This window comes from Sus scrofa, chromosome 13, assembly GCF_000003025.6.
Source record: "Sus scrofa isolate TJ Tabasco breed Duroc chromosome 13, Sscrofa11.1, whole genome shotgun sequence".
Lineage (NCBI taxonomy): Eukaryota > Metazoa > Chordata > Mammalia > Artiodactyla > Suidae > Sus > Sus scrofa.
The window spans coordinates 151,292,058-151,307,281 of NC_010455.5; the positions used below are offsets into that span (position 1 = coordinate 151,292,058).

Sequence of the window (15,224 nt, forward strand, 5' to 3'; positions counted from 1 at the left end):
GACCTTAAAGAATAAACCTATTTCTATTTAACCTTCAAAACTAACAAATAAATCAATCCTTCTTGTTAGCACCCAATATGTATCAGATTAAATGTTACTAACATATATGATGGAATAGAACTCTTAGCAAGAAACTGGACAGAATATTTCAATATTTGCAGTTACTTATCTATTTTCCCCATCTGACAGTATATACTATAGCTGATCAATCTTCGGTGGACTTTAAAAAAAAGAATCTTAGCTTAAGACCATCTTCACGACTTCAGGACACATCCCACATAAGAAACTGAGAAGTGTTGCATTTTAACATCAACTATTACAGTAAAGCCTGCCAGTGCCTGTCCAGACCCCTTTCTCCAAGCTGATTATACACCTCTCAGTGTTATGAGTATTGGCTGCTCAGTGTTCACAGCTGTACTCTTTTCCAGAAAACTACCCTTGGCCAATAGAAGCCTCCTCACCCAGAAATGTCTGGGACAGCCTACAGCCAATGACCCAGGGTGACAGGGGTATAAAGGCCAGCTTTCCTGCCCCACAGTAAGGCATCTTGTGGTGCCATTCATGCCCCTAGAGAATATACCATGGTGCCCGTTCCTGCATTCTACTGAATCTCCTTCTGAATATCTATCATTTTTTCACCATTCTAGTTGCCCCTCATCCCAGTTCAGGACGGTCTCTCACCTGACTATCCAAAGTGCCTTCTGAATCAATTTTCAGCTTCCTGTGTCCCCTTCTTTACCACATGGCCAGAATACTCTAAAATGCAAATGTAATCATCGTCCATTTCCCCTCCCATAACACACTTCCCTCTACTTGAAACCTTTCAATAACTATCTTGATCACTTCACAGAGGCAGTCAACAGAACTCAGGTCACCCATCTACTTTGTTCCTCCCCCAAGAAAATGAGACCATGGAACAAGCAACCCTTGAAATGTGTACAATCTACCTTGAGTCAAAGTTAACTGAGGCAGTTAATTATAATCTTGGGGAAGTCAGAAGACTTCTATTAGTAGAGAAGAACTAGAAAACAAGGTAAATCCAGGGAAAAAGGGTTGCAAAACCACTCACTTCCCTAAGTTAGAGAGTCTGTTACAGCAAGTCAGGACACAGTGTGTCCTACTGGTGTTTTAGGCAAGTATCTCTTGGTACTTTGCATAGGAAATTTCACAGGCTCAGAGTGGGATGATTGGTTCCCTGGTAGGTGAGTATATTTTAATTCTGGAAAACTATAACACTAAATAATGATGAAAGTCAAACCTACAGTAGTAATAATTATGTTAAAGAATAATGTGTGCCTATCTGATATTTAAGTATCTAATGTTTGAAAAATTAGCCTATGAGAGGAACAGAGTGACTTGTGATTCCAGCTTATAATAAGTAGCTGAGACTTATTTTAGACTTATACTTTCACACTGAAATCTACCTTTTTAAACAGTACTGGAATACTTGATAGAACTTAACTTCCCACTCTCCCACTTTTTTAAACTTCAAGAGTCAGGGAATTTTATAGTATCCAGGATCACTTGTCAGACAATATTAAAATAATATAGTAAGCTTAAAACTTCTATAGGAAGTTATAAATCTTCTAAAACTTGATGTAACAAACTTACTATACTTACAAGCTGAATAAGATTTGAATATCAAAAGAAAAGTTAAGAACAAGGACTCTCAATTTTAAACTCCAATGCATTAATAAGTTAAATGTATTTAACAATTAAAATAGCCTCTGAAACAGTATTTTCTGTGTAGAAAGGTCACCGACAAGAGCACTGGAATCTCACTCTGACATACAAATTCAAGTCCAGATCCTTTCAAAATCATGATACGTGGCAAAACAAGCTGAATTTCTGCATGATGATAATGTCCCCTCCTTGAGATTTTGCATGATTTTTCTGGTTCACCATAGTCCCTCCCCCCACCACGCACACACACTCAGTCACTCATTTACCTTTACTAAACATTCCTGGTTATTATAAAGGCATTTGCTATTTCAAGCCATGCATCCAAAGCAGTGGTTCTAATCAGGATAATATTGCCACCAGGGGCCAGGTGGCAATGCCTAGAGACATTTTTGGTTGTTACAACTATAGGTGAGTGCTACTGGCATCTAGTAGGAAGAGACCAGGGATGCTGTTAAAATCCTACAATGCACAGAACAGCCCCCAACAACAACAAAATTATCCAGTCTAAAATGTCTATAGTGCTAAGGCTGAGAAATCCTAATTAAAAGAACACATCTGAAATCATCCAATGTGGCACAGAGGCCTTTCAATTATTTATTATCTTTGTGTATCCTGGAGACGAATCCATTTACATTAGATGAATCACAAATATCTTCTTCATTGTATTTTTGATAAATTTCTCTTTATTATTTGTTCTTTATTTCCTTCAAGAAATGCTTCCCTACATTGAGGTTAAAGATACTCTATTTTGCTTCCCTCAAACCATTCTACAAGTATTTCACATTTATGTCTTCAATCTATCTGGGATTTATGTAGTGGAATTCAGAGATATATTTTTGTTTCCATATGGATAATTCATAGCTTCAACAGCATATACTTCCCACGCTGGATGATAACACCAACTTTGTCATACATTGAATTTCCATATAAACTCACTTGTTTCCAGGCTATTTACTATTTATTTCTGTGATGTCATTATTTCAAGTTATACTTTTACTAGTGAACTTACTATATGATACGATTCCTTCCTCACACTTCTTCGAATTTACTCTTCTATATGAGTGTCAGTACCAACCCTCTTGGAATTTTAGTTGAAACTGTGCTGAGTTTATGGATTAGGTAAAGATAACTGATTTTTCTCATTAAAGAATGTTATATCCCTATTTGGATTTTCCATGACTTTCAGTAAAGTTTAACAATTTCTGCATAATCATGATACTTATTTCTGGGTGCTATAAATGGTTTGTTTTTGAGGCTTTATTTTCCAAGTAAATTTTCTTTAGTTTGGATCTTACATATGGCAAACTTGCTGATTTGTCTTAATAGCTTGTCTGGAGAGCCTCTTGGATTTTTTTACCTAATCATATACTTGCAACAGTTTTTTCTTCTGCAATACTCCTAATTTTCTGTCGTATTATACTGGCTCTGATCTCTAGCACAATTTTGAAGAATGGATGCCTTCTCCTGTTCTTGACTTTAAAAGGCTTTGCCTCTGGTGCTTCACATTTAAACAGCTTTTTCTTTCGAGGTTTTTAGTAGATGCTTTCTATCAGGTTAAGAAAGTTTTATTCGGTTAGTGGTTCTCTAAGTTTTTAACAACCCAAATGAGTGGAACCTAAAGCAGCTTTGTTTTCCAGGTCTGTCTAGTGTTCTTGGAGGACTTATATTTGGAGATGCAGCTAGAGAGCCTTCCTTTATCTTTGAACCTGTCTCCTTTGTATCCCCAGCCTTGCTCAGCATCTTTCAGTGAAATCCCATTTAGCTTAAAAAAAAAACCTCCTTTGATTGGGTGCTCTTTGGTTTTCAGAGACATTCACAGAAATGTCTTATGGGCATTAAAAATTACCTCCTTTCATTTCACAGATGGTTTATGAGAGACAAAAGTTAAAAGTCAGAAGCCCGACTTTGTCTATTTTTTTTTAGGGCTGCACCCATGGCAAATGGAAGTTTTCAAGCTAGGGGTCTAATCAGAGCTGCAGCTGCCGGCCTACATCGTAGCCACAGCAATGTGGGATCCAAGCCGCATCTGTGACCTACACCACAGCTCATGGCAGCCCCAGATCCTGGACCCACTGAGAGAGGCCAGGGATCAAACCCGCATCTTCATGGATACCAATCGGATTCATTTCCACTGCGCCACAACGGGAACTCCAGAAGCCTAGCTATTAATAGTGGTCAACACACAGGACCAGGGATAAATCTTTAAGATTTTTAAAAGGAAGTATAAACGTGCCTCAACACCCCATTCTCTTTATTTAACTTCTTTAGTCAACCCATGACACAGTCCTGCAAAAATACTAACAGAAATATATGCTAGAGCTTCTAGGTGGCTGAGATAGTTGGAAGAGGATTTGAGTGCATATTCTCATACAAGTAAAGGAAACTACTTCCAATAAGCAAAAGACTTCTTGAAGTGTTAAACAATTGTGGGTAAACAAAAATTCAGCAAAAATAATTCCTAGGCCTTATGAAAATGAAATGACATTTCGGTGTTCTTTCCCATCTTTTTTTCCTGTGAGAAAGCATGCAGTGTTGAACAGTTGGTTTTTCTTTTGTTTCTTTCACTCTTTCTGTGCTAGTTACCAGGGGACATTTTATATTTTAATCTCTTTTTTCTTCTTCACACAATTAAGGAGAAAAATAATTCTTCATACAATTTTCAAGTCAGGCTGCATCAGTATTGTACATGGAGAGGAAACGGCTAGGTTCTGGGGGAGGTGTTTTTTTACCCCCCCACCCCAAGCACAATACATGTTGCTAGAGGGGTTCTCATCAGCAAAAACAATGTTTATGACTATTTCATCCTGAGTGTTATATATAACTTTCTGAAAATGTCAAAATATATGGCAGCATGCCTTCAAGTGAACATCACCCTGGTTGAAATCAATTTACCTGTAAAGTGTGACATTGTTTTGAGAGTCTTCTAAAAAGCCACGGGTTGGGAGTTCCTGTAGTGGCGCAGTGGTTAACGAATCCGACTATGAACCATGAGGTTCGGGTTCGATCCCTGGCCTTGCTCAGTGGGTTAAGGATCTGGCGTTGCCGTGAACTGTGGTGTAGGTCACAGATGAGGCTCGGATCCCGCGTTGCTATGGCTCTGGCATAGGCTGGGGCCTACAGCTCCAATTAGACCCCTAGCCTGGGAACCTCCATATGCTGCGGAAGCAGCCCTAGAAAAGGCAAAAATAAATAAATAAATAAATAAAAAGCCACAGGTTGCCTGTTGATTAATCAAGGCGCTCAAAGCATATTATCTGAGCCTTCATTCCCTCCCAATCCTAAAAAGCTGTACATCTATCCTGTACCCTGAAAGTTATACAGACATACCACAATATCTCTCCCCCACACACGTGGGGGTTGCATTTGGGATGTATGGGGGAGAAACACTGTTCCAAGGAGGCAAAGAAAAAACAATTCAGCAGTGGAGTAGCATCGAATCCAATTTTCCCACTCATTTTTATTAAAAGCAGCTGTTAATGACTTGCTGTAGGCAAAAAATGTTATTTTAAAAACAGTTCTCAGTGGTTTTCTTTGGGTTATTTTCTACATAAATCAGTTATTTTATGTATTTTCTTTGGTAAATAGAAAAAGGTATTTGCTTTTCTGATTCTTTGATCCTTTACTGGTATCAAAAGTTAGGTCTAGACTAATATTAAAATGATAAGTGCTCTTCCACCCATTTCTCTAACAAAAAGATATTACAGATAAATTTCAAAGTTCATTTACGTCAAAAAAAAAAAAATGGACCTCTTCTACATCCTCTAGTAGCAGATACAGGAGATTACAGATCAAAAACCACATAAATACGACCTATGTTCAACTTCTTGCCATAAGTTTTCTTTTCCGGGAAACCGTCAGCATCTACCACTTACCTTATTTTCCCACAGGAAAACTGCTTGATAGACAAGGCTTTTCTGAGAACTGCAAAGCCATGGTCCCTTATGCCCCTCTCTTGCATTTTCCAGGTAAATGGCTGCGGAGTACAGTAGTAACGCTGTCTTTAGCCACACTTAGAGCTACAAGGCAGGGAAATTCCTTTCCAGATCAACTTTATTTTGTTGATTTTTAACCAGGAACCTCAAAACTTTATACTACACGCAATGGGCTTGAAAGAGATTAAGCAGCAGGATGTTTCTGAGGTAGAGCAAATCCTTCCTCATGCTTTCTTTCTGCTCATCCTCTGCCTTTCCTCTTCCCCACCGCCTCCCAACCAACAACTCCTTTCCCAGCCCTGGAGTAATAGGAGGGAATTACAATATCTCAAATCTTACAATATACTGTTAAGTCAAATACAGCATTCCTTTATGAGGGAAAAGTAAGAAAAATAAGAAAAACTCGTAGGAAAGTTCCTGAGCTAAAGGGAAACCTATGCTATCGACTATCTCTACAACTGTGAAAACCTTCAATTTTGAGAAGAAAAATAAAAAAGATACCAGTGGGTTAACCAAGTCTTCAATACTACGCGTCTTCTTCTCTCTTTAATCTTTTAAACTGCTACCAGCTGACTCGGACGCCGGCTCTGCGGCCCTAGGTAACCACCAGCACAAGACCCGCAACGCCTGCTAAAGACCACCGCGAGAAGACAGAGGTAAGGCCAACGCGCCCTACTCGGTTTTTAAACTGTAGCGGGAGGAGGCGTGCCCGACGTGGGGCGGAGAACGCCACGCCCCCATAGGGGCAGGGCTGTCTCCCGGCCACTGCTTTCTCAGAGGCGGGGGAAGGGGCGGGGGCGGCCACATCATCCTAGAAACCCACCCTGGTTGGAGGGAATTTAGAAGGAGGTGGAGTCTAGTACCCCCGGGGCTGGGTTTCCAGGCGGTCGCCTGGTAACCAGTTGCGTAGGTCTGGTTGCTGCAGCGCAGGCCACGGAGGTCTGTGGGTCCGAGCTCGCGCTGCGCTCTTTCGGACCGTTTTGCTATGGCGGCCGCCGCAGCAGTGGTCACACCGTCGGGTTTGGAGGATGGGGTGTCTCGGTCCCGTGGCGAAGAAGCAGGGGAGGTGGTCGTGGAGCGGGGGCCTGGCGCGGCCTACCACATGTTCGTAGTGATGGAGGACCTAGTGGAGAAGTTGAAGCTGCTCCGTTATGAGGAGGATCTCCTCCGGAAGAACAATCTGAAGCCCCCGTCCAGGTGGGTGCTTGCCTCCCCGAGCTCCTGGGTGCCGGCTAGGCCCTTGGGGAGATGCCTTCCTCCTGCCGTCAGGGGATCTAGGGTTAGCAGATGATCTTTCTATCCGGGAAAGAGCAGTTCGCCACAAACTTGGCTATGGAGGACCAGGCTGCTCACGAAGTTTTAGACTTCGTATTTTTCTAGGGAGAATAGTTTTGGAACTATAGAAAGGACTGGAAGAAAACTTGCCTAGAGCACACATACAACTCCATAAAACACAAACTGTTTTCTTTTTTGATTATAAACGTAATAAAAGAACCTATTGTAGAGAACTCAGAAAACACAAGGAAATTTGTAAAAAAAAAAAAAAAAATACTGCAGTTACTCATAATCTCAATCCCAAAGATTAGTGCCATTATCGCTTTAGATCTATCTCTGGTTTTTGTTTTCCTTTTAGAGAATCTATCCCTATAACTTATAACTGTCGGTACCTAGGACCTTCACTGAGCATTTTATATGCAGTTAATAAACTTGTTCACTAATTGCTATGGTTTAAAAGACTTCTGCCCTTGCAATAACAGTACTCTCAGAAACTAAGAAGTGGAAAAGATAAATAAAATGACAACTATTGGAATTGTCTCTTTATCATAGAACGTAAAGTTCTGCCCTGTTCTGGTGGAGAAAAAGTTCATCATATCCTGAAGCCACTGGCGTTATTTACTGAGGGTAATAGCCAATCAGTGTAGCTTAGTGATTGCCTCATAAATGAGGTTTTATAGCTTGTCTTCACATTAGTACTTAACATTTAATTTTTTGTGTTAATTTTTGGTGTTTATTTGTCTAAGAGGCAGTTTAGATTAGGAATTTAGATTAAGATTATTAAGTCTAGTTCTTTCTCCTGATGGCTGTAGCTAGGCTCAAATAATTTCCCTTGACAATTTGGATGTCATTCTTGCTCTCTTCCAATAACTTGCATTAGGAGTAAACTGTCCATATTGCTAAGCCAGTCCATAATAGGAGAAAAGTTAGAGAAAAAAGTAGTGTTGCATAATCCAAGCTATAAACTGTAGGATTGAAAGTTATGGCTTAAATGAATAGGATAATACAAATAACCAAATAAAAATGTGTTTTTCTTTTCCTCCGAGTACATTTTTCAAACTCGAAGAAAACGGTATCAAGGTTCTGTTGATTAATACAAACTCTGTCCTAGTTCCCTAGGAGTTCAGCAGGGTACTTTGAGTCATCAATTTGTGTGGATATGATAATCCTCACAGTGTGGTCAACAGACCAGCAGCATCAGCATCACCAGGAAAACTGCTAGAAATGCAATCCCACAGGCCCTTTCCTGGGTGTAGAGTATCAGAAATTCTAGGGGTGGGCCTAGAAATCTGTGTTTTAACAAGCCCTCCAGGTGGTTCTGATGCCTGCTAAAGTTTGAGAGGCACTGTCCTAGGTCTGCAGTATCTATCAGTATCTATTACTCTCTCCTGGAGTTGTTTTCAGCCAATAAGGAAAAGATGAGTGTTAGTGGTAGGTGGACATATACCTGGAAAGATTTTATGGCCTTATTTTCTTCCCAGCTTTCTGTTATCTTCCAGAACATTTACATTTACCCTGTAGGAAAAATTTGGGGAAACAGGAAGTAGACTTCTTATTCTTATGAAAAATAGTTATAATATCTATAAATCCAATTATAAACATAATAGTAATAACTACACATAAAGCAAAATAGGATCTTTGATCAAATGACTGGAATGCTATTACTAGCAAGTTTTATTCCTGATTCGTTTAGGTGCAAATCATGTTGATCCTCATAGGACTGTTTTGAGTAGGCCAGGGCACTTGGCAAAAGTCAACAAATGTTTGTTAGACTAGGGATGTAATACGCAATGGTTCTTAATCCTGGCTGCACCTTAGAACCATTGAAGAAGTTTTTGAAATGTTCTCATACTGGGGCTTCACTCCCAAAAGTTCTGATGTAATCCATGAGGGAAGAAGCAGTGTTTAGCCAGTAGCAATAGTTTGATGAGCTCCTCAAGTGATTCAGTATGCAGCCAAGATGAGAACACTGTTTAGCACAGGGGATAGGCTAGATGCGGTAAGTAAAGATAACACATAAACAGTTTAAAACAGTGTAGAAATGAACAGTGAATAGTAATTAAAGCCTTTTTTTTTTTAAACTCAGTGATTCCCTTAATTCTAAATCACCTTTTTTAGGTGATACTCTCTTATTAATTATTCCTGACGCGTAAATGATTTTAGCCAAAGTTCTACTTGCCCAGTTTTTTAACATGCCCTGCATTTTCTGGGTATAAAGGTCTTTGATCTAATATTTTGTATACAGTGGTAATTGCCCTTATCCTGTTGATTAGAAAGTTTTATGTGAGTGTTATAGATTACTAGAAACATCAAAGAGTGAATTGTCAATGTCTTTTGATGTTAAAGCTATTTGGAAAAAAAAAAAGAAAATTCTTTTGGCAGTTTTGGATTTAGCCCCTTTAGCTACCGAGGGCTTATTTGCAATATTTCATATTTTACTCTTCCCCCTTGTTTTGAAACAGACACTATTTTGCACTGCCTACCAATCCTGGGGAACAGTTCTACATGTTTTGCACTCTTGCTGCTTGGTTAATTAACAAAGCGGGACACCCCTTTGAGCAGCCTCAAGAATACGATGACCCTAATGCAACGATTTCTAACATATTATCTGAGCTTCGATCATTGTAAGTGTCAACAACTCTTCTTTCTGCAGGTTCTCAAGTTAGGAAATTTTTAATATTGATAATTCAGCAACCTTTTAGAAGAATTCTCTGTGAATAAGTACTTGTCTATGTATATACATGCATGTGTGTGTATATATATATGTAAAATTATATCTGGATTTATTTTCAGATATGGTAGATATTATAACATTAATGCTACTTAAAAAAATGTTTAGTGTTCAATCCTTATAGCCCAAAGTAACAGTATTTTTCTTATTCTTGATGTCTCAGAGGTAAATTTATGAATACATATTTAAAAAAAAAACAACTAGGAAACCGAAACACTGTGTTTTGAAAGGGAACTTTGTTTTAATAGGCCATGAAAGCAGTTGTACTTTTCATTTCTGACTTTTCCTGGGGACAAGCTGTGAGAATTTTTGGCACACATGTTATTTTTGATAAGTGAATCACTTCATCCTTCATATGATTGTTTAACAGTATGATACCCAGCCTAGTAGTTATACTGATATTTCACCCTAACAAGATCAATGATTTGTTCTCTTGTCATGAGGTTATTGCCTCTTAATTTGATACTTTTGACAATAAGATATCTTCATTTTCCTTTAGTATTTATTTATGCACCAATGGATTTAAAAAAAAGACTAAAGAGATGGATTTCTAAGAAGCAATGTCATTACAGTTAAGTCATATTTGAAGAATAGAGGTGATACATTTATTCATTAGTACTTTGCTTAAAATATTTTGACATTTGCTATATAAATAACAAATAATACCCAGTTTATCTTTTGTATTTCAGGGGAGAACTGCAGATTTTCCTCCTTCAAAATTAAAGTCAGGTTATGGAGAGCATGTATGCTATGTTCTTGACTGTTTAGCTGAAGAAGCATTAAAATATATTGGTTTCACCTGGAAAAGGTAAACATCACCCAACTTGGCAATAGTAGTTTTATATGTAAGTTTTTTCTTCTAAGGGTTCAGAGCTATTTAATCGAACTGATAGGAAGTATTTCCTCTTGACTGTTCTAAACTGGAAATGCCACAGGTGATTAGAAAAGTCACTACAGACAACATTGGAACATCTGGTATCTTCAAAACCAGTTGTGATATTGTGTCCCTTCCTTTTTTTTTTTTTTTTTTTTTTTTTTTTTTTTTTTTTAGTCTTTTTGCCATTTCTTGGGCTGCTCCCTCAGCATATGGAGGTTCCCAGGCTAAGAGTCAAATCAGAGCCGTAGCCACCAGCCTACACCAGAGCCACAGCAACACAGGATCCGAGCCGCATCTGCAGCCTTCATCACAGCTTACGGCAACGCTGGGTCCTTAACCCACTGAGCAAGGCCAGGGATTGAACCCGCAACCTCATGGTTCCTAGTCGGATTCGTTAACCACTGCGTCACAATGGGAACTCCTCCCTTCCCATTTCAAATACATAAGTACTAAAGGTTTTAACTATAACTGTTTATCCTGGTCAATTTAGGAAATTTTTAAAAAGTTTCTTTGCCTATATTTATTTATACACTCAAACATATATATACATGGGGTAATTGATATCTGCAGATTGATTTAAGGAAAAAAATGGAAATTAATGTAGTATTTTAAATGGGATTTTTCTCCTTTGTTTATAGTGACTGAGCAAGAATAATACTGAAGAAGCTACCTGACACTGACAAATATTGTTCATTACTTGTTCTTCTGACCTGACTGATTTGTTTACATTTCTATTATAGTATTTATCTCATGGTATTAAAGTTATTTGTTTATAGGTCAGGCCTTCTTGCTAGAAATTATGAAATCTTTACATGTACTCTATGGCAGTTAGTATAGCATTTTGGTTTGAGAGATGTTCAATAAATGTTGATCACATGGATGAGGGAATAAAATATTCAGAAACTGACAATTTGCATAGATTATAATTAGAAAATATATATAAACTGGGTCCTTTGGAGATTAGGATTATTGATAGGATAGAAATTGTGGATGGCATTATCCAGTGAGTAGCAGTGATTTTGGATTAGAATTAACTTCTTGGAAAAGTATGTATTTTATTTGTATATTTTAATGTATATTCAATTACATTCTCTTCAATAATCTCTCTATTAATGAATATTTTAAAAATTCACTTGACTTAGGTTATCATCAGATTGAACCTTGTATTACTAATATTCATCTATTTATGAACAAAAAAAATGGCAGCTTCATATGCTTCTACCCCAACATTACCACTTACTGCAATATGAAAAATGACTATATAGAAGTTCCCTTCATGACTCAGCTTAACAAACCTGACCAGGATCCATGAGGATGCAGGTTTGATCCCAGGCCTTGCTCATTGGGTTAAGGATCTGGCATTGCCGTGAGCTGTGGTATAGGCCACAAATGCGGCTCAGATCCCGTGTTGCTGTGGCATAGGCCGGCAGCTGTAGCTCCAATCAGCCCCTAGCCTGGGAACCTCCATATGTCCCAGGTGCGGGCCTAAAATAGCAAAAAAAAAAAGAAAAAAAGAAAAGAAAAATGAGTACATAATTAATATTACTTCTTTATTAGAGTCCACAAAAAGTTATGAGATACCCTGCTCCATTTGGCTTTTTTTTTTTTTTTTTTTTCCTTTTTAGGCCACACCCATGGTACATGGAAGATCCTGGGCCAGGAATTGAATCCAGGCTGGAGCTGTGACCTACACCACAGCTGCAGCAAGGCTAGATCCTTAACTCACTGCACTGGACCAGGGATAGAACCAGTGCTGCCACAGAGACAAGCACTGCACCAAAGTGGGAACTCCCTCCGGCATTTTTAAAAATTATTAAATTTATTGCCCAATGCATTCTAACTTATCAGAAGCTATTACTATCTCACCAAGTCTTTTTTTTTTTTTTTTTTTTTTTTTTGCTTTTTAGGGCCACACCCTCGACATATGGAGGTTCCTAGGCTAAGGGTGGAATCCGAGCTGCAGCTGCTAGCCTACGCCACAGCCACAGCAACACTGGATCCACTGAGCGAGACCAGGGATTGAACCTTCAACCTTATGGTTACTAGTCAGATTTGTTTCCATTGTGCCACAACAGGAACTAAGACCAGATACTATAAAACTCTTAGGGGAAAACATAAACCAAACACTCTCGGACGTAAACGACAGCAACATCTTCTCAGATCCACCTCCTAGAGTAATGACAATAAAAACAAAAATAAACAAATGGGACTTAATTAAACTTAAAAGTTTCTGCACAACAAAGGAAACCCTAAACAAAACGAAAAGACAACCCACAGAATGGGAGAAAACATTTGCAAATTAAGCGACTGACAAGGAATTAATCTCCAACATTTATAAACACCTTCTGCAGCTCCATACCAAAAAAACAAACAACCCCATCAAAAAATAGGCAGAAGATCTAAACAGACAATTCTCCAAAGAAGACATACAGATGGCCAAAAAACACATGAAAAGATGTTTGACATCACTCATTATTAGAGAAATGCAAATCAAAACCACTATGAGGTACCACCTTACACTGGCCAGAATGGCCATCATCAAAATGTCTACAAACAATAAGTGCTGGTGAGGGTATGGAGAAAAAGGAACCCTAGTACACTGTTGGTGGGATTGTAAATTGGTGCGATCACTGTGTAAAACAGTATGGAGATTCCTCAGAAAACTAAAAATAGAATTACCATTTGATCCAGCAATCCACTCTTGGGCATCTATCCAGAGAAAACCATGACTAGCAAAGACACATGTACTCCGATGTTCATTGCAGAACTATTTACAATAACCAAGACATGGAAACAACCTGAATGTCCATCAACAGAGGAGTGGATCAAGAAGATGTGGTTCATATACACAATGGAATATCGCTCAGCCATTAAAAGGAAATAAATAATGGCATTTGCAGCAACATGGATGGACCTAGAAATTATCATGCTAAGTGAAGTCAGTCAGACAATGACACACGAACATCAAATGCTATCACTTGCATGTGGAATCTTAAAAAAAGGACACAATGAACTTCTTTGTAGAACAGATACTGACCCTCAGACTTTGAAAAATTTATGGTTTCCAAATGAGACAGTTTGAGGGATGAGGGGATGCACTGAGGGCTTGGGATGGAAATGCTATAAAATTTGGTTGTGATGATCTTTATACAACTATAAATGTAATAAAATTCATTGGGTAATTTTTTTAAAAAGCTATTAGTGTCTCAACCATTATTTAATCTGGTGCTTCCTTTGATTCTTTGACATGTCTTATTCTTGGCCAAGTATTTTGATTTGGATAATTTATAAGGACCATATATGGGTGAAAACATTAAAAATAGGGATTAGAGAATATATCAGCTATGTGATATGTAAGTTACATAGAAGTTACATGTTTATACATACTTATTTTATATATCTAAATATGCCCCCCAAAACCCTAGAAAAACATTGCCTTTAAGTTACTACCCAATTCTAATTAGTAAATATACATGTATATGTATATGTTATTCTTTAAGAAGAATGATTTGGTTTGTAGTACTTTCCTTCCTTAATGTTAGTGTCAATTTTTGTGTTTTGTTAACCTGTCTGTATTATGGACTTTTAAAATAAGTTTATAGAGATAAATGCAAATACTTTCAAGTATTTTTATTATGGGAAATACATGTCATTAATCTTAAAGGAGAAGTGTATGTTCAGGACTTAGTGTTAGGACCAATGGTTATATTTTGGAAAGAAGAACAAAGCTGGAGTTCTTATTACCTCTATCAAAATGAAGTTCAGATTGATCAAAGTTGTAAATGTGGGAAATTAAACTATAGGAGTACTACAAGATCAAAGGGGTGTGGGATGTGTTATGTGAGAGTAAAGCCTTTTATATATGATGTTGAAGCTAGGATCCAGGTAAGAAAATGTTGCTAAATCTATATAGTAAGAACTGTAACAGTCCTGAATAGCCAAGATTATAATAAACTAAGGAAAATATGTTTAAAATAGGTTAGACAAAACATTAATTTTCCTTAAATACACAAGGGCAAAGGGCATAATAGGCATTTCACTGAAAAAGAAACACACATAGCCAATTAAAACATGAAAAGGTATTCAACCACTCTTTGTATGAAATAAATGCAATTAAAACAAGAATGAGGTTTTTTTCACTTAGATGATTGGCAAAGAGTAAAGTTTATTTACCATATTGGTGAACATATGGAAATGACATCGCTGTTCTTGGTAGGGTAAATTAGAATAACATTTGGAAGTAGGTTTGAGCAATATTGATCAAAACAATAAAATGTACAAAGTTGTTAACTATTCTACTTGTACAAATTTATTTTAAATGATATATGTAAATGATAAATATAAAAGGATGATCTTTGCAGTATTGGCAGTAAATAAACTAGACACAACCTCAGTGTTAAGCCATAGATTGCTAGTTATATTAATTATATTACTACTATTCAGTAGTAGTAGCATACAGTTTAGGTGTGTTGAGAAAGAGAAAGATGTACAGTTGACCTTTGAACAATGTACAGTTAACACCCCCTTAAGGGCATCAGAAATCTAGATATAACTTAGAAGCGGCTTTCTTATAAGCAGTTCCTCCCTATCTACAGTTCCACATCCACAGATTCAACCTACCATGAATTGTGTGGTAACGTGGTATTTACAATTGAAAAAAAAATCTGTGTGTAAGTAGACCCATACTGATCAAACCCATCCTGTTCAAGGGTCAACTGAATATGTA

At 37.7% G+C, this 15,224-nt stretch overlaps 2 protein-coding genes across 4 annotated transcripts in view; one reads left to right on the forward strand and one right to left on the reverse strand.

Annotated features, from left to right (window-relative positions):
- The window catches only part of HHLA2 (HERV-H LTR-associating 2), a 144,343-nt gene extending 138,076 nt beyond the window's left edge, over window positions 1-6,267 (reverse strand). Inside the window, exons 1-2 of the mRNA XM_005670246.3 lie at window positions 6,117-6,267; window positions 5,556-5,656 (exon numbers count right to left, since the gene is read on the reverse strand). The gene's annotated coding sequence lies outside the window, so the exon portion shown is untranslated. The remainder of the gene's footprint in view (window positions 1-5,555; window positions 5,657-6,116) is intronic.
- The window catches only part of IFT57 (intraflagellar transport 57), a 58,164-nt gene continuing 49,434 nt past the window's right edge, over window positions 6,495-15,224 (forward strand). Inside the window, exons 1-3 of one of the 3 annotated variants that reach the window (XM_021070455.1) lie at window positions 6,495-6,812; window positions 9,353-9,515; window positions 10,311-10,429. In XM_021070455.1, the coding sequence (XP_020926114.1) occupies window positions 6,601-6,812; window positions 9,353-9,515; window positions 10,311-10,429 (494 nt within the window). In that variant the 5' untranslated portion in view covers window positions 6,495-6,600. The remainder of the gene's footprint in view (window positions 6,813-9,352; window positions 9,516-10,310; window positions 10,430-15,224) is intronic. The other 2 variants (XR_002337925.1, XR_002337924.1) reach the window with 2 other exon arrangements.